Below are 17,782 nucleotides of genomic sequence, written 5' to 3'. Positions count from 1 at the left end.
GCTCTGCACTCCCTGTACCTTTTTTACCAGCAGCATGGTTCATTTGTTAAATGTCTCAGATCTGTCCGCCTGTGCCTAATGTTTAGTATTTTTAGTAATTTACTTTAAAACTCTGGTGTTCAATACTCTCTTCCCACGCCCACTCTTCCTTGCATCCGTGCACAAGATGTACCTGAGGGCATCATGACACTGGACAAGTCACCCAGCTGGTATTTCAGGGTGGGTTAGCTTCAAAAGACACTGTTTCTTAACCAAATAATTTTCCTGATTTTAGAGTGTGAGCTAGGTGTAGTGAAGGGTTTCAAATACAGTGCAGTGTCTCTTTTTAAATTCCTTTTATATAAGCACCGATCGTGTGTCCTACTTGATTCACAGGCCGGGGCGAATAATGCTCAGCCGTCTGACGGTTCTGAACACAAGTGTTCGTGAGGCACAAGCTCCAAATGTTCTCCAACATCACTGCTTAAAAGATAACATTTCCCTTCTTAACTTTCTTTTTTTTTTTTAATTTCTTTTGTCTTTTCCTCTTTTTTTTTTCCTTTGCCTCCATGCAATCCTGTCTTTTTCTGTGGAACAGAAAAGGTAGCACCCAAGCAGATTTCCATGCACACTAACCCTTCCCCCAAAAAAAGAAAAAAAAAAAATAGGCTAACACTCCACCCTCTCCCAAAAAAATCCACAATGAACTGTCTCTGTTTGTTCAGGCCTCCCTTTTAGGAGTATAGAATGGGGATTAGGTAAAACAGAAAAAGGACAGGAACAAAGCAGAGGGAAGGCAGGATGGAGGATAAGAAAAGAAAGGAGTTGAAACAATGGTGTGTGCCCTTTATGTGGATGTGGGAAGTAGGAAGGACTCCTTGGCCACTTGGCGGGGTCTCCAGATGAAACCCAGACCAAGGGTGGTTTTGGAGTCTGCAGGCTTTGCAGTACTACTTGAGGCTGGAGGATGGCCAGGGGAAGGCAGACCTGGGAAGCGTTTATGATGCCTAGATTCTACTTTGGGTCTGGACTGTTCCCAAGCCAAAGATCTCTCCCTCCCACCCTCCTTGGAACATGGTTGTTTTTGGCTTTCTCTTGGGATTGCTGAAACATGGGGAGCTCCTATAAAGCAATTTAAGACAGGAGTGATAGCGTGAGTGAAACGGGGAGGGATTTCCAGAGCCCTCCAGGTGGTGTGAAAGGACTGTTTCCCAACTTGGAAGCAAAACCAGTTTTTGGTTGCCACAACACAGCTGCTATTGCTTTCCACTGACCTGTGGCTCAGTAAAACGTGCAAGGGACATGTGATGATGCCGAGCTCAGACCGACGTGCTGGGTGACCCTGGGAAGGAGGAAAGGCAACTCCAGGATTCCAGACTGAGTTCTGAGTTCCAGGAGGAGGATTTCCCAGGCCCATGAGCCTCTTCTGGCTTTTTTTTTTTTTTTCCTAGCTGTGGGGCTGGTTGGTGAGCTCTATCCAGCACCACCTTTAGAATAGTTGTTGTTGCCCGGGGGGGAGGAGCCCGGATTTAAAACCTAGCTCTGCCTCTTCCTAGATGTATGTCCTTAGGCAAGTTCTTCCATCTCTCTGAGCTGCAGTTTCCTCAGCTGTAAAATGGAAATAATGATATGCTTTCACTTACAGAGATGTCACCAAAATTAAAGAAGATGGTGTAACGCCCTGGGTATTTATGCACCGGTACCCAGGTACTTAATGTGCTGCTACTGAGTAACCAGGGACTGGGTCCTTTCTCTTTTAGCTCCTGCAAGGAGAATTTGGTTCATTAACATAGTGAAATTAGACAGTTATCTAGTTTCTAAGGAAAAAGGGAAGCAGACGGCAGAGCACTTTACACAAGCCATTTTCCATGGAAGCCGCATCGGTCGCTGTGTCCTGAAATACTGGCAGGCTCCGCAGGGTGGTGGGAGGAGCGGGAATGGAGTGAGGCTTCTGAAGTTCTGCCCAGGGCATTTGTAAGCTCCGGGGAAGTAAATGGACACATTTCAGCCTCACTGCTTCCAGGCCAATATGGGTACAACTTAGCAACTGGTTTCACCATAGAATTTTGGCAGATTTCAGGCGCCTGGCCCCCTCTAGGGTTTGACACAGAGAGAGGGATGATTCTGGAGGAACTACTAGGAGCAAGAAGTAATTCCTAGCACAGACACTTGCAGGAAGACACTCTCCCCTGCGTTCTCTGGTGCCCATGACAGACGTCTGGCTTGTCCTCGCCTCCAGCACGGCGGGCTCCAGGCAGGCAGGGACTGCTTCTCGATCAGCGCCTCTCCCCAGAATCACCTAGCACTGGACTTAGTACATGCACAAATAGCTATTTCTCTAAAACTTGGAACTAGTTTTCAAAAAGTGATATGTGCACATGGGTAAAAAGGCACACAATATCAAAGGATGTACAGTGGAAACTGAGTCTTATTCCCAGTCTTGACTTCCCGGCCCCTGTCCCAACAGCCAGTCCCTTCTGTGTTTTAATGAAGAAAGGGGCCTGTCTGTGGAGACAAGAACCACTTGTCCCTTTCCATCCCCCCACAGACAGTCTTTCCTGTACAGGCCGACCTCATCTTATTGTGCTTTGCAAACACTGCGGTTTTGACAGATTGAGAGTTTGCAGCAACCCTGCAAAGAGCAAGTCTCTTGGCACCATTTTCCCAACAGCATTTGTTCACGTCGTGTCTTTGTGTCACATTGTGATAATGTTCATAATATGTCCAACTTATTCATTATTGCATTTGGTATGCTGATCTATGGTCAGAGGTGATGACTCGCTGAAACCTCAGATGATGGTTAGCGTTTTTTAGCAATAAAGGTTTTTTTGTAATTAAAGTCCATACATTATTTTTTAGATATAATACTGTTGAACACTTGATAGAATACAGTATAAACTTTTATATGCACTGGGAAGCCAAAAATTTCAGTGGACTCACTTTATTGCAGTATTTGCTGTATTGTGGTGGTCCAGAACGGAACCCGCGATATCACTCAACTTATGCCCGCATGTGTTTTTTCATTTTATGGTAATATATTGATCATTCCATATCAGTCATCCCCAAAATATGTTGAATATTTAAGTATTCATAAAACTCCTGGGTTAATTGGGGAAATGTTACTTTTTTTTTTTTTTAAGATTTTCTTTTTAAGTAATCTCTACATCCAGTGCGGGGCTTGAACCCACAACTCCGAGATCAAGAGCCACACACTCCACCGACCGAGCCAGCCAGGCACCCCAGAAACATTACTATTCTTAACTCAAAATTAAGACTGTTGGGGAATGGATCGGTTGGAGGATTTTTGCCCAACAGGTAGGACTGGAAAGCAAGTCTTCCAACTCCTACTCCAGTGTGTTTTGCTCTGAGTTGTACAGTTATTTGAAATTGCTGTTTATCTGTGTGGTAGAGGCTAGGAACAGTGTCCTCCCTTGTTTGCTGCTTATAATTTATACAAAGATAAACTTAAGTCCTGCCTGAAGCTGGGGTAGAGGGTCTCCTCCAAACATATCTGTGAAGTTTGGGCCTTTATGCCCACTGTGGTAACAGATTCCCTGATGTCAACACTCTGTTGCCACCATGTGCAAAAGTGAACCAGGAAGACTTTGTATTAACACATTTATTTCCAAATGCTGCAGAGACTGTTATAACAGAAGATAGCTGCTTCCGAGCCCCCACTTCCAAAGTTCAAGTTTTGGACAATTGCATGTCGTCTGCTATGGACCTTTTACCTCCTGTTAAGAAAGACAGGAGTCCAGCTCAGAAGTCTGCTCATGTATCAGGATTTATCGTGAGACAGAGCATATCTTATCAGTGGAAGAAAGTTGGACAGTTGTAGGCATAAGACAAAAGACGTTCGGGATTTTATACTCTCTTGAGAGGCAAATGCTAGCTTTCACAATAGCTTCACAGAAGCCCATTTTATTTGCTGAGATATCGTTCTTGTAGTCATGTATGCCACGCCCTTCTACTTTGAAAAGATAAGTGATGTCTTAAAGTGAACATGTACCATAATTGTTAAAGAAGGCAAACACGCCTCAGAATAAGTGAAATCCAGCTTTGAGAGTAGACATTAAATGTTCTCTCTTTTTTATTTTTCCAGGGACACGTGGCCATCAAGAATCATGAGCAACCCCTTTGCACACCTTGTTGAGCCTTTGGATCCTGCACAACCAGGAAAGAAATTCTTCAATTTGAATAAATTGAAGGATTCAAGATATGGTAGGTACATGGCTCTCTGATGTAACTGTTCTCACAGCAGTTAAGAATCTTCTTTGCTATGTAATTAATTAGCCTTTAGGAGAGTTGAGAGAGGGAGTAGCAGAAATGGCCGAATGGTCTTGAGTTAAGCACACAAAATCACACACACACATCTTTCTTACATTGCCCATTTTTAAGTAATAATGATTATATACATGTGACACTTATGTAACATTTATAGTATATAGAGTGTTTGTACATATATATTATTTAATCTGTATAACATGACCTATAAGGCCATGTTTATAAAATGTAAGAAGTCCTGAGGAAGCTAAGGCCCAGACGGTCAGTGACATGATCAAAAAACAACTATGTGAGTAGTAGAATTGGACGAAAACAGGTCTTTTTTATTCCAAACCCTCTGCTTTTCTACCTTGGCACTCTGATCTTTTCCAAATAATATTCGTGAATAATTTTCGTAGATCAGGGTAGAACATTTCTTTTATAAATAAACAAAATAGTTTTTCTTATGAATTATCATTGTCTTATCCTCAGACCCATCACCAGGGGCCATCCTACATGGTGTTTAGGCTTGTGTTTCCTTTGAAAGGTGCATGGGGCTGTCTTTGGTCTTAATTACAATAGTTGTAAAGGAGTTACTTTCTCATTTCTTAAACACTAGTTTTCGTAAGAAATATTACTTTGTGTGTGTTACTTGCCAACACATAATACAGTAAATATCTAGATTGACTTCTTTGATGATAACTTAAGGGAAACCGTTTTTGGAATCCAAGGTAAGGCAACAATTTATTATGAAAGAATTAACTGTAATATTTATTTTTACCTAGTCTGTGGATATTTTCTAGTACCAAATGTCTCTTAAACCCATTCGATCTGCTTACATTTTAAGCTGTGGAAATCAGTTTAAACGTCCCCTCTTTCCCTATTGGAAGAGTAGTCTGAGGCCTTGTATCAAGTTTATATAGAGATTGGCTTTAAATCGCTCTTATGAGAAGGTGTCTCATGGCTTTTGTTGGTTTTGTTATGCTTTCTCCTTTTTTCCCTAGAACGCTTACCATTTTCTATCAGAGTTCTCCTGGAGGCAGCCATTCGGAACTGTGATCAATTTTTGGTGAAGAAAAATGACATTGAAAATATCCTAAATTGGAATGTCATGCAGCATAAGAACATAGAAGTGCCCTTTAAGCCTGCCCGCGTCATACTGCAGGACTTCACGTGAGCCTGATGTCACTTCACTCTGCTCTTCACTGCCTCCTTTGTCAGCCTTTAGAGAAAGCTTTACACACACACACACACACACGTGCACACACACACACGTGCGCACACACGTGCACACACACACAGTGCCTGTATAATTTATCACCCAATATCCAGACACTTTTGAAAACATAAGGGGTCTGTTATCCTGGACAGCAAGACATTGTCTTGGACACATTGGGATGTGTAGTCACTCCACCTTTTCCAATGGCAAAGGTCATCATGTTTGGTCTTGGAGATCCCGGTGTTGAGTATACTAGCAGAAGGCGGAAGAAGTAGCATGGAGTAGAGCGATCTTGGAACCTTCTGTCCCTCCCACCCCATCACCCACACAGCCAGTTTCAAAACAGCTGCCCTTAGAACAGTGATGTGCTGTCCCCTTAGGGGAGACTTGTAGGTCACAAGCCCCAGTTCACATGCTGCTATTCCCAGGAGTCTTTAATCCCCATCAAGGTCTGGTTTTTTTAGACACTATACCTTTCCATTTTTAAATGATGTTATTTTATTCCTTCTAGAGACCAAATTTCATTTTTCTAGAAGACCAGTCTAGAGGGCAAATTTTATCCTCGAAAATAATAAAAAGGAAAGATTCACCTAGTCTAAATTTGATTCATAGCATATTCTCTGAATTACATCCATTTCTTTAAATTTGGTCTGAAGGTGGAGGTCTGATCCATGCATCTTCTCTAGGCCTTTGTCACCCCACCACATGAACGGGAATCAGCCATGGCAATAACAGTCCCGAGTTTTTAAGTGCCTGCTTTGCCATGGTCCCTATTTAGACCCTCTTTGTTGTTAACTTTAATGCAATGACAAAACTGCATGTAGAGGTACCACTCAGTCTTGGCATTTAAAACCAAAGTCTGCTCAAGGAAAGGTGTTTAGAAGCTTCCACTATTCTGAGTCATCCATTGTTCGCCCCACTGATGAAACTGTCTCATGGCCAGTGTTGTTAGTGGAGGCCAAAGCTGACAAATCCAAGGATGCTTGTTCAACGATTTTGTCTTCTGCTTAATGCTTTCTTTTCTTAGGGGGGTGCCAGCCGTGGTTGATTTTGCGGCCATGCGCGATGCCGTGAAGAAGTTAGGAGGAGATCCAGAGAAAATAAACCCCATCTGTCCTGCCGATCTTGTAATTGATCATTCCATCCAGGTGGATTTCAACAGAAGGTGAGAGATTAGAATGAATACTTGGGTTTTCTGTTTTGTGCAAAATCTTGCAGTTCAAGTCTTCTCTGTGTGTGTATGTAGGTAAACAAAAGAAGAAAGTCTTTAAAAGATGTATTCAGAAAAACTCAAACTTAGTATAGATTTTCCAGTGAAGATTTGGTGGGGGGGTGGGTAGGTTGTTTGTTTGTTTGTTTTTTTAAATGTGTGGGGTTTTTTCTTTTTACTTCTTCTGGAGCCCAGGTTGAAGGAGAAAGCAGCTATCTGGTGATCACAGTGGGAACCCACAATATCTCATGAGGCTTAGATCAGGCAGGCATAGAATCACTTCTCCTCCAGTGGCATAAATCAAAGCAAGTCTCACAGTCCAGCCCTCAGTTAGGGGTGGGGAATACACTCCATCTGTTGCAGAAGTAACTGCAGGATTACACAGGGAGGGCAACCAGGTACTGCTAGAAGAATAACTAAATAGTTATTATCAACTGTGAGTGGGGAAAGAAAGAACTATACCACATTCAGTGCTGGGGAAATTAATTATTTGCTAGAGAATTAAAGCATTACTATTTTTTAAATTAAATCATCAAAAAATTTAGAATTTAAGTATGTATGTATCAAATGTCTTGAGGAGAAAGACCTTTCTAAATTTAAAAGCAATAATGAAGCATAAAAGAACAAAGAACTATAGTTTTAATGACTTCAAAGTTAACAGTAAATATCTTAAAAAAAATATTTGCCACAAATGACAAAGGGTTAATATCCTTAATATATAAAGTGTGTATAATCCATGAAAAAATAGTAAAACCCAACAGATAAATGGGCAAAGGAAAGTGGAGATTTCACAATAAAAGGAAAAGCAACAGTAAACACTATATAAAACCTTTTCAACTTCAGAAGTAATAAAAAAGTAGATTAAATTCTTGAGATACCATTTTCTTTTATCAATATAGTTAAGATTAGAAAATAAACATTTAATTATAAAGGTGTCATGAGGGAGACACTTTTATACACTGCTAATAATATTATAAATTAGGAACGATGAAAGCAGTATGTGTGAAGATTATTAGAAATTGTCATATCCTTTGTCCTAGAATTTCCACTTCTGAGCATTACCCCTTCATAGATAATCTGGAAATTCAGGAGTCGCTTAATGACTAAATAGTATGCATTAAAGTATTATTTGTAATAATGGAAACCTAGAAACGTTCTTAATGTCCAACAAAGGAGAATGATGTATTAAATTATGGTCTGTCCTTAAAGTGAATTATTAGGTAACATTTACCGTTATAATTATAAAGTGTTTAATAACACTTGGAGCATGCTCGTGTCGTAGCTCAATGAGCCAGATATAAATTGTGTGTATAGCATGATCTCAGCTAGATGAAAAGTTATACAGAGATTAAAAGATTAGAAAAAGAGGTGACAAGCTGCTAAATGATTTATCTGTGGGATTGTAACTGTTCTTTATTTTGACGATAAGAAGCTATGTTTTTTATAATAAAAAGTCATTTAAGAGTATGAAACAAACCATTCAAAGAAAAAAAAAATACTTGCTTTCCTTGTGGATTTAAGTGGGCTCCATTCAGCCTCAAGAGAATTGTGGTAACTGGCTGTTCTCAGATGAATGTTGCCAATATCCAAACCAGATAAACTCAGGACAAAGAGAAATCTGCCTTGTCCCCTGAATTGATGGTTCTTGGAACAAACAGATCCTCAGCAGCTGTTCCCTTTCCTTCGGACTCTAACCTCATCCTTAGGCAGCTTATCTTTTTTTTTCCCTTAAATCACATGAGCTCAATTTAATGGTTTGGTGTCAAAAGGGAAAAATTAAAAATTCATACACAAAATGTTATTCTATTTGAGAATAAGGATATTTCCTAACACCCCACTTCAGAAGTTATAAAAGTAGCCTCACAAAATCAGGGGCAACTTTATGTTTTTTGGAGATTCTCACTGGTGTTGATGATTTACCTTTATTTCACTGCCTGGAAGGTGAAAGGACTGGTGGGGACAGAATTGAATTTTTTTTTTAAAGATTTTATTTATTTATTTGAGAGAGAGAATGAGATCGAGGGCATGAGAGGGGAGAGGGTCAGAGGGAGAGGCAGACTCCCTGCTGAGCAGGGAGCCCGATGCGGGACTCGATCCCGAGACTCCAGGATCATGACCTGAGCCGAAGGCAGTCGCTTAACCAACTGAGCCACCCAGGTGCCCCAGAATTGAATTGTTTTAAAGTCTGAAGTCTTTTGACTCAAAATTTAAAGAGCTCCTGACTGTTTATTAAGCAGTAGGAATCTGGGTCATCACGAAGTTCACTGTAATTTGTTTTTCCTCTTTAAACCTTGAAATCCATCAACTCTGGTTTCAATTTTTTATGGACCCTTTTCATTTATACTGCACTACTGAAAACATTATTATGAAAACAGCAAATTCTGGGGGTGGGGGGAGGGGAGGAGGACTTTGATCCAAACTGATATCCAAATCTAGCAAACACTTTTTTTTTTTTTAAATTAAAGACAACATTTCTATTAGAAGTGTTTTCACTGGTGGTGTTTTGTTTTTATTGCTCGAGTTTGGTTTTGCAATTTGACCTCCCAGGCTCTTTCTTCGTTTTTGCAAGGAATTAAATGTGATATATCTCAACTTTTGTGGAACCGTGTGCTTTGTGCTGATTTCCAGCTATTTCCAGAAATGAGCTAGAAAAACTGTGAAGGGGTGCTCGGATGATAAATATTCTCATTTAAGTATTTCTGAGCTCTTTGCCTGATTTGAATAATAATAATTGGCTTCACCATTTTGAGGAATGGAAAGTCTACCTAACTCATTTAAGTTTTTCAAAGTTTTCTTTAAAATAACCTTTTTTTTAAAATAAATCCCAACAGGGGGCGCCTGGGTGGCTCAGTCGGTTAAGCGTCTGCCTTCGGCTCGGGTCATGATCCCAGGGTCCTGGGATCGAGCCCCACATCGGGCTCCCTGCTCAGCGGGAAGCCTGCTTCTCCCTTTCCCACACCCCCTGCTTGTGTTCCCTCTCTCGCTGTCTCTCTCCTTATTTTATTTAAATAAATAAAATCTTTTAAAAAAAAGTCCCAACAAGAATATCATAACAATTTCTGACTGGAGTTCATGGGTATGGAAACTGTCTCCTCTGTAAATACTGTTTGTGAATTTCTGGAGTACTATTAAATGTAATACTCAGAAACTTTGGCATACGTCCAAATCTGAATTCAAATTATGTAACTAAGGAGAAATTTCCTCTTTAGTCTGTGAGGCCATTGATATTCAGAGACCTTATTTAAAGCTCAGTCGATTGGTGAATTTAGGGAAGTTCTGAGTGGTAGAAGAATGCGAATTCTAGGTCCATTTATTCATTCCAGGAACTAGAACTGTTAATTTGAGCCAAAAAAGATGTTTTGTTTTAATGCGTAAATGGGTTTTTACCCGGAATTAACCTGTCTTAAAACAGCCTCAGCCTTTCTGGCTTCTGCTTGTCCTGTGGACACATTGTTTACGTCAGACTGACTTTGCCAGCGTTCTCCGGGGTGAATGTTGCCCTTTCAACCCTGCTTTTCTGCTGGGAGAGGCTCTGATGTCCTTCTAGTGTTGGAGGCAAGAGGGAAAGGGACCCCGACTGGTCGCCCACAAGTGTTCCAAGCAGAAGAGCTAGGGGAGGCCCCATATGATTAAGAGCAGTGTCCCAAAGATGCCTTCCTTCCTTTTTAAAAATTAAATCCATGTAACAGACCTACTGTGTGCGAGTATTTGTTGAAGAAACAGGTTAGCTTAGAAGAGAGAAAGTAAAGAACACAGTGCGGTTGGTAAATGTAGTAACCACGGAGAAGGGAGCAAATCATCCTGACCCGGGGAGTCTAGAGGGTTCTGCCGAAAGCATCACTTGCTCCAGGTCCCGAATGGGGTTTACAAAGAGGGAAGCACTGGAAAAGGCACTCTACACGGAGAGAATGGAGCGTGAGGGAAGTGAGGTTTGGGAGAGTTTGAGGGCTTCGGTGTGGCTGAAGTTGAAGAAAGTTTGGACCAGGAGATAGCAGAGGACTTATAAAGGAAGCTTGAGTCACATGGAAGGACTTTGTTTTTTAAGGCAAGGGATTCATACTTCATGTAGAAAATGGGAAGCCATCGGCAGGTTCCAGATGGGTCATGATCTGTGTTTTAGAGAATGGATTCTGGTGACGGTACAAAGGTAGACTGAATAGACTGACAGGAGCCAGTTAGGCTATTTCTGGAATAAATGCTTTGATAGTTGTAAAAAACTAAGTGGTGGGAGGGGAGGTCATTAGATGATACGGACAGATAGGGATGGGGATGAGATTCGGGAAGGAAGCTCATGCATTAGGTTTGACCCGTTGACTGTGTGGTGTCCGAGGTATGCCTGATGCGGGTGCCCCAGAGACATTGGAAATGGGGATGTGGATGGAGGCCTCAGTGTACTAGTGAGAAGGAGATGAGTACCTTCAGGAGTAGCCGCACCTGGTCTAGAGGGTCCAGAGGCTCTGCTGTTCGGGGGCAGCATTCTTATCCTACCTCGTTCCCCTGTGTTGGCATCTCCTTTCTCTCTACCTTTTGCTTTTTGCTAACACATACACACACTCACAGACATCCATACTCTACATCAGGGATCAGCACATTTTTTTTTAAGGACCAAGAGTAAATATTTTAGGTTTTGCTGCCTACATACTGTCTCTGCCCACGTATCCTTTTTTTTTTTTTTAACAACTTTTAAAAATGTAAAACTATTGGCTTGCTTCAGGGCCAAACGTGTATAAATACTGGGCTGGACTTGGCCTGTGGAGGTAGAATCTGTGGCCCCCTGCTCTAAGGCACCCTCAGGAGTTGATTCCATTAAAGCAGCTGACACTTACCTTGGAGACTGTTCACACCTAGAGAAAACAATCAGTGTGGTAACTGAATGTGGTCTTTGTCGAGTAAATGCTAAGTGCTTCTAGTCCTTTTTTGCCCAAGGAGCACCTCCCTGTCTTTGTCTGGCCGTCTCCACATGTCAGGTGTCTAGAATCTGTTCCTAAAAGTCAGGCTTTGTGATTAGATTAGTTTCAACTTAAATTCACTTAATGTTTGCTACTCACCATGTTTAAAGGTGTGGTAGGGATCACTTGAAGCAAATAATGATTATTCTTTTTACTTTTGCCGATTGCCTCTCCTTTCCCATGTGAATGAATGCATCAGTACCACCCAGCAAGCCTGTGGACGAAATTGCCAGTGTGTTTATCACCTATAAGTTCGACTAGTAACATTTGAAGCCTTAAAATTTATACATTTAGCTTTTCTCTCTGAACAGGACAGACAGTTTACAGAAGAATCAAGACCTGGAATTTGAAAGAAATAGAGAACGATTTGAATTTTTAAAGGTACGGGCGGAGTTTGGTTCCATTGGTTGTTTCTTTATATACCTGGGTACAAGGAGAGGTGCCAAGGAGATGGGCTGCGGAGAAACGCAGCGGGTATTCATGGTGTGCTTTGCGTTCTCGATTCTAGTGGGGTTCTCAGGCTTTTCGCAACATGCGGATTATCCCCCCCGGCTCCGGAATCATCCACCAGGTGAATCTGGAGTATTTGGCAAGAGTGGTATTCGAGCACGATGGCTCTTACTACCCGGACAGCCTCGTGGGCACGGACTCGCACACTACCATGATTGATGGCTTGGGTGTCCTCGGCTGGGGTGAGTATCGTTCCGGGGTTCCTATTCCATATATGCTGTTCTATAGTGTGTAGCTTGATTTCCACTGATCCCGTGACATCCCGGGAGCGTGACTTTGCATGCCTTTGTTTACTGCTGGATTTCCAGTGCCTAGAAAAGTACCTGATGCCTAGTAGGCACTCAGTAATAATGTTTGGAAGAATGAACTGGAATAAAGGTTAGGGACATTTAGAATAAATGCAAATCACCTGAGCTGTTTGTTAAAAAATGGAGACTCCCAAACCCCATCCTCCACTTGGTGTAGAATCAAGGGGATTTTGATACAGGTGTTCTGGGGACCACATTCTGAGAAATACTTGTTAAAAATTCTGTGGAGGGAAATCCAGAAAAGATAGCTGTTCTTTACAGACCCCAGATCTACACTAGTAAAGCACTTTACTACACTAGCACAGCACTGTAGCGGGTTGGGTGACGCTTGAGGGACATAGTGAGGCACACTGAAAGCGTTCTTCCGTCATGCCTTCCTTGCAGGAGTGGGCGGAATCGAAGCAGAAGCGGTCATGCTGGGCCAGCCCATCAGCATGGTGCTTCCGCAGGTGATTGGCTACAAGCTGGTGGGAAATCCCCACCCTCTGGTGACGTCCACTGACATCGTGCTCACCATTACCAAGGTAACGATATGCTGCCTCTTCCGTGGTCTTGGATGGTCTCTGGGACAAAGGACAGGGAGCAAATGCACGATGGAGTCCCTCTTGGTTTCCATGTGCTCTAGGAAATAGGACGTTGATGATTATTAAAAAGAGATGAGATAAGGGGAGAGTTCTGTGGTTAAGTTTTAGACAATTAATGTCCATTTTACTCTTCCTCCGCTGCATGGCTCCTTTTCTTCAAAAAAATATTCTGAAAGTGTGAAAGAGTTCAAATACACAGAAGTTAAAATGGCATTCATATGCACCACCACCTAGACTTAACAGATGGTAACATTTTGCCACATTTGCTTCAGAGCTCTCCCTGTGGGTATGTTTTTTAAGAAATAAAATGAAATATTTATGGCTAAGGCCATCCTCCGCATTCCTAGAAATAAGCGCTATCCCAAGGTTGTAAGACTCATTCCCAAGCGTGTTTATACTTTGACTACATTTTTCCACATGGTTCTTCTTTATGTGTAAATAACAAACTGTTTCTATGACTTTAATGTCTGACTTTTTAAATTCCCTTCTCTGTATTCGAAGTTACATTATTGTAACAGATGTTTCTCCAAGCTGAAATAGTACTTTTTTTTTCCTTTTTCTTTAGCTTTTGCAAGAAATAATCTTTTCTTTGTGTGTGTATGATTTGCTTGCTCTGCAAAAGGAGAGCAGTTTCATTTTGCAAGATTATTAGAAAAGTGATATTTTTTTATTATCACAACCATAGTTTTTTCTGGTTGTATAGTTAGGAGGCCTGGAGTGTTAGGGATAACTAGTATCCTGCTAAAGTCCAAAAAATGTTTCTCTTTGATTTAATCCCTATGGAATTTGGAATGGCATTTATTTGAATACTGTAGCTTTTCACAGAGGTCTGTGCATTGTTCTTCAAATGTAGAATGATGTAGGACTTGCCCACAGAATTTAGCAGAAGCCTCCGTAACCTGAAGAGCCTGTCGGTGTGGCTGTCCACACTGCGGGTGAGATTGGCTTTGTGCAGGGCCAGGTGAGCCGCGGAGGCCCCAGCCCTGGCTGATGGCATGTCTGGAAAAGAGATGGGAGTCAGACTGGCTAGATCTTTCGGTTACAATGAACTTGTACTTGTGTTCAGGAAATTTGTTCGTTATACCCTCTTCCTTATTTACTAGTGCAAGACTGTTTAGGGTGAAAGAATTTATTTAATTTTTAGCACTTCTAGGCGCTTCCAGTGATCTCATTAGAGAGAAAAAAATCCTTCTCACTTTGGAAAACTTTTATTAATGTTATCTGTGTTTTGGGCATTACTTTTCCTTTCCTTTTTTTTTTTGTAATAATTGTTTTGACATAGTTTTAGATTTACAGGAGAGTTTTATCTGTAAATACAGATAAAACAGAGAGTTCCTGTTACCTTTCTCCCAACTTCCGCAAACGTTTACATCCCACATAACCATGGTATATTAATCAAAATTAAGAACATTGGTACAACACTATTAACTAAACTAGAAACTTCTCCAGTTTTTTCAGTAATGACCCTTTTCTGTTTCAGGATCCAATCCAATCCAAGATTCCCCATATTTAGTTAACATTACTTTTTAAATTTTGTTTTTTAAAGTAATCAAAAATATGTTGGGCCAGTTTATTTTTTATGTTTACTCACCAGGCTAGTTTGTAAGAATTACAAAGTGCTAGCTCTGCATTTTAAAGATGGGCTGTTGAGTCTCAAGCTTTTTTCTTGTTCTGCTGCTCAGCACCTGCGCCAGGTGGGGGTAGTGGGCAAATTTGTGGAGTTTTTCGGGCCAGGCGTACCCCAGTTGTCCATTGCTGACCGAGCTACAATTGCAAACATGTGTCCAGAGTATGGAGCAACTGCTGCCTTCTTCCCGGTTGATGACGTTAGCATCAAGTACCTGGTGCAGACGGGTAAGTGCAGACCCGTGAGAGCGGAAGGCCCTGGGTCAGGCTTCCTGGAACTCTGAGGATCAGAGCCCTGCCTTCTGCCTCTGCCCCTTGGAGTGCACATGGTCACATTTATTGTTTTTTTTTTTTTTTTCCTTTTCTCTATGGAATCAAAATGGTTGTCGGGATTTCAGAAATATAACATAGACGTGGTGTGGCCAGTAGAAAGAGCTCAGGTATTCTGGAAACCTAGATGTCTGTGCTGGTATTCTACTACTGGTTCTTTGATGGGAAGCAAGTGATCTTAGTGATGAAGGTGTGCTCTGACGATGTGCTAAGCCTGAGGTCCTCTGGATGGAGGATGAGGACCAAAGAGGGGGAGTTTTTACAGGTAGGACCAGAATCTGCTTCAGAAAATAGTCCAGATCAGTGAATGATCCCCAGTAAATAGCAGCATGAGCCAGAGAGTCAGAATATTAGACAGAAAGGTGAAATATCAGCAAAACTTGAGGTGTGTGTGTAAGCGAAATGCACCTTCCTTGTGTAATTGCTGGTGGAGGCATTCGTCTCACCGGGAAATCTTAACCTCTGTTACTTGTTATTTCTTAAAATACCCATTTAGGTCGTGATGAAGAAAAAGTAAAGCAGATGAAAAAGTATCTTCAAGCTGTAGGAATGTTTCGGGATTTCAGTGACCCCTCTCAAGACCCAGACTTTGCCCAGGTATGAGAGAGTGTTTCCTTTTCCTGGAGGCAGTGATTTTAGTTGTGTATGTTCTTTGTCTGTTTGTTTGTCTGTTTGTTTTTTAAAGATTTTATTTATTTATTTGAGAGAGAGAGAATGAGAGATAGAGAGCACGAGAGGGAAGAGGGTCAGAGGGAGAAGCAGACTTCCTGCTGAGCAGGGAGCCAGATGCGGGACTCGATCCCGGGACTCCAGGATCATGACCTGAGCCGAAGGCAGTCGCTTAACCAACTGAGCCACCCAGGCGCCCCATAGTTGTGTATGTTTTTTTCTGAGGGGGTGTACTTGTAGGAAATAAGTCACCACCAAGTCATCACAGAAGAACAAGGTTTTAAAAGACTGAAACAATTAAGAGGATAAGGAATTGTAAACATAAAATAACTTCTTCCTTTTCTCCTGGCCATTAAGTTGAGTGGGCACCCCATTTCTGACCTACTGACTGACTCCCCTAATGTGGAAGACCTTTGAAGATGGCTTCGCCAGAGGGAGTAGGGCTGTTTAAAGGCTCATCTCATCACTGCAGAAGAAAAAGAAATAGGGGTAGAGCATGGCAATTAGTTCCGGTTTATCCAGTGATTTACCTTCATTCATTTTCTAGGGGGCAAACTGATTCCACATTTCTCTGGACAGGCAAGCCCAGAGGGTCACCTAGATGTGGGATCCTGGTTTTGTTTCATAGTATACTTGAGGGACGGAAATATGCAATCAGACCCAGGCCCGTTGCCTGGCATTGATGCCTGAATGGCGGCATCCTACCAAGTCATTTTAGAAAAAAGGACAATGGTTTATGTATCATCTTAGTAGAAAACCCATCTCAAACTAAGCTCACCATTAAAAAGGATGCATCAGCTGCTTTGCAAAGACAGATGCATAGAAGACGCTGGCCAGCAGCTGGGTGCACACCCTGGTCTTTCTGGGAGGTGATAAGGCTTCCTGCCTGTCCCACGCCACTTACATGCCCGTCCTGATCTTTGGAAATTCATTCCTTAAGCATTAAAAAGAACATTGAGTCCTTGTTTATGAATGTGATGGTTTAGTTTGTTTTTGTGGTTGTGGTGTTTTCGGCTCTGTGGCCCAGCTTGCGTTTTTTTTCTCCGAAGGTACGATGTCACTTCTTGAGTTCCTTCTCTTTTGGGTGGACAGGTTGTGGAATTAAATTTGAGAACGGTCGTGCCTTGCTGCAGTGGACCAAAAAGGCCTCAGGACAAAGTCGCTGTAACCGACATGAAAAAGGACTTTGAGAACTGCCTCGGAGCCAAGGTAGGAGCCGGGGAGAGGCAGGTGGAAGTCCCCCCTCCCAACCCAGCCCTGCGCCCCGTGTCTTAGAGCCCACGCTGCTTTCCACCACCACCCCGCAGCTTCCTGAAGCCTGACGCTGAGGGCGTTTCTTCTCCATCCTGAAGTCCTCGGTGCCTCTCCCGTTAGCCGAGGGCCACACAGCTTCCTTAGAGCCCTTTACCATCTGTGAACACAACTCAGCCCACACATCTGCTTTTCCTATAACTCTCATCACACTGTGTACTAGACTTGCCCCAGCTTTCCCGGCCATTGTACTTTCGTTCATGCCCCTCCTCCACCCACCTGGATGGCTCCTCCCCCTCCCTGCATGTCGGTGTCTCTCAGACTCCACAGCATGGCCTCACATCTCATAGCAGAAAGTCATCGGTCCCTCGTTTGAACCTTGATGACACTTGGTCTGAAACCCTTGGATGGCATCCATGTTCTTGAACTTACATTGCTGGTCCTTTATATTATTTGCAGGTCTGATTTCCCTTATTGGACTGTATGTTTGAGTAGATGATGTGTGTCAGAATCACCTTTATACTCCACAAAGTACCTAGCATCTTTTATGCAGATTTTCGATGAACATCTCCCCAAATGATGATTAAGATACTTGATAAGTTTTATCCTGGGGCCACCAGCATGACACCAAATGTTCAGCTGTACTTAATTTGCCTTATTGACCATGATTAGTTGAATCTGGCCAAAAGGACACCTTTTTCTAAGTTTCCATCATGTTAGAATCAGTGGCCTTGGTTCATATCCATGAAGCTCTACAATAATGTCATCGGGTTTAATTAGACTAACTTGGAACTAAATTTGTAGTTATAGCGTTTCCATTTTTGAGATGAGAAGCAAGTCACTGTTAATAGGACTTCAAAGCAGAGGAAGAGTCAGAAATTATG

The 17,782-nt window shown here is 42.1% G+C and overlaps 1 protein-coding gene and 1 long non-coding RNA gene across 3 annotated transcripts in view; one reads left to right on the top strand and one right to left on the bottom strand.

Annotated features, from left to right (window-relative positions):
* Positions 1–3,583: 3,583 nt before the first annotated feature.
* On the bottom strand, positions 3,584–14,718 carry LOC112809580 (uncharacterized). 2 transcript variants are annotated; one of them, XR_003204616.2, is made up of 4 exons: positions 14,614–14,718; positions 12,044–14,021; positions 11,720–11,834; positions 3,584–7,087 (listed from the first exon to the last, which is right to left on the bottom strand). It is a non-coding gene; the product is annotated as an uncharacterized lncRNA (long non-coding RNA). The 2 variants fall into 2 exon arrangements; XR_003204617.2 differs by having other exon boundaries at positions 3,584–7,075.
* Positions 4,088–17,782, top strand: part of ACO1 (aconitase 1) — a 32,145-nt gene continuing 18,450 nt past the window's right edge. Inside the window, exons 1-9 of the mRNA XM_025852902.2 lie at positions 4,088–4,200; positions 5,247–5,415; positions 6,489–6,626; positions 11,932–12,001; positions 12,129–12,312; positions 12,823–12,962; positions 14,705–14,876; positions 15,475–15,575; positions 16,740–16,856. Of these exons, the coding sequence (XP_025708687.1) occupies positions 4,104–4,200; positions 5,247–5,415; positions 6,489–6,626; positions 11,932–12,001; positions 12,129–12,312; positions 12,823–12,962; positions 14,705–14,876; positions 15,475–15,575; positions 16,740–16,856 (1,188 nt within the window). The 5' untranslated portion in view covers positions 4,088–4,103. The remainder of the gene's footprint in view (positions 4,201–5,246; positions 5,416–6,488; positions 6,627–11,931; positions 12,002–12,128; positions 12,313–12,822; positions 12,963–14,704; positions 14,877–15,474; positions 15,576–16,739; positions 16,857–17,782) is intronic.

This window comes from Callorhinus ursinus, unplaced genomic scaffold (genome assembly GCF_003265705.2).
Source record: "Callorhinus ursinus isolate GAN/ISIS: 27379988/994484 unplaced genomic scaffold, GSC_fseal_2.0 scaffold42, whole genome shotgun sequence".
NCBI lineage: Eukaryota > Metazoa > Chordata > Mammalia > Carnivora > Otariidae > Callorhinus > Callorhinus ursinus.
Note: the sequence above shows the minus strand (reverse complement) of the source record. Positions and strands in the feature narration are given on the sequence as shown.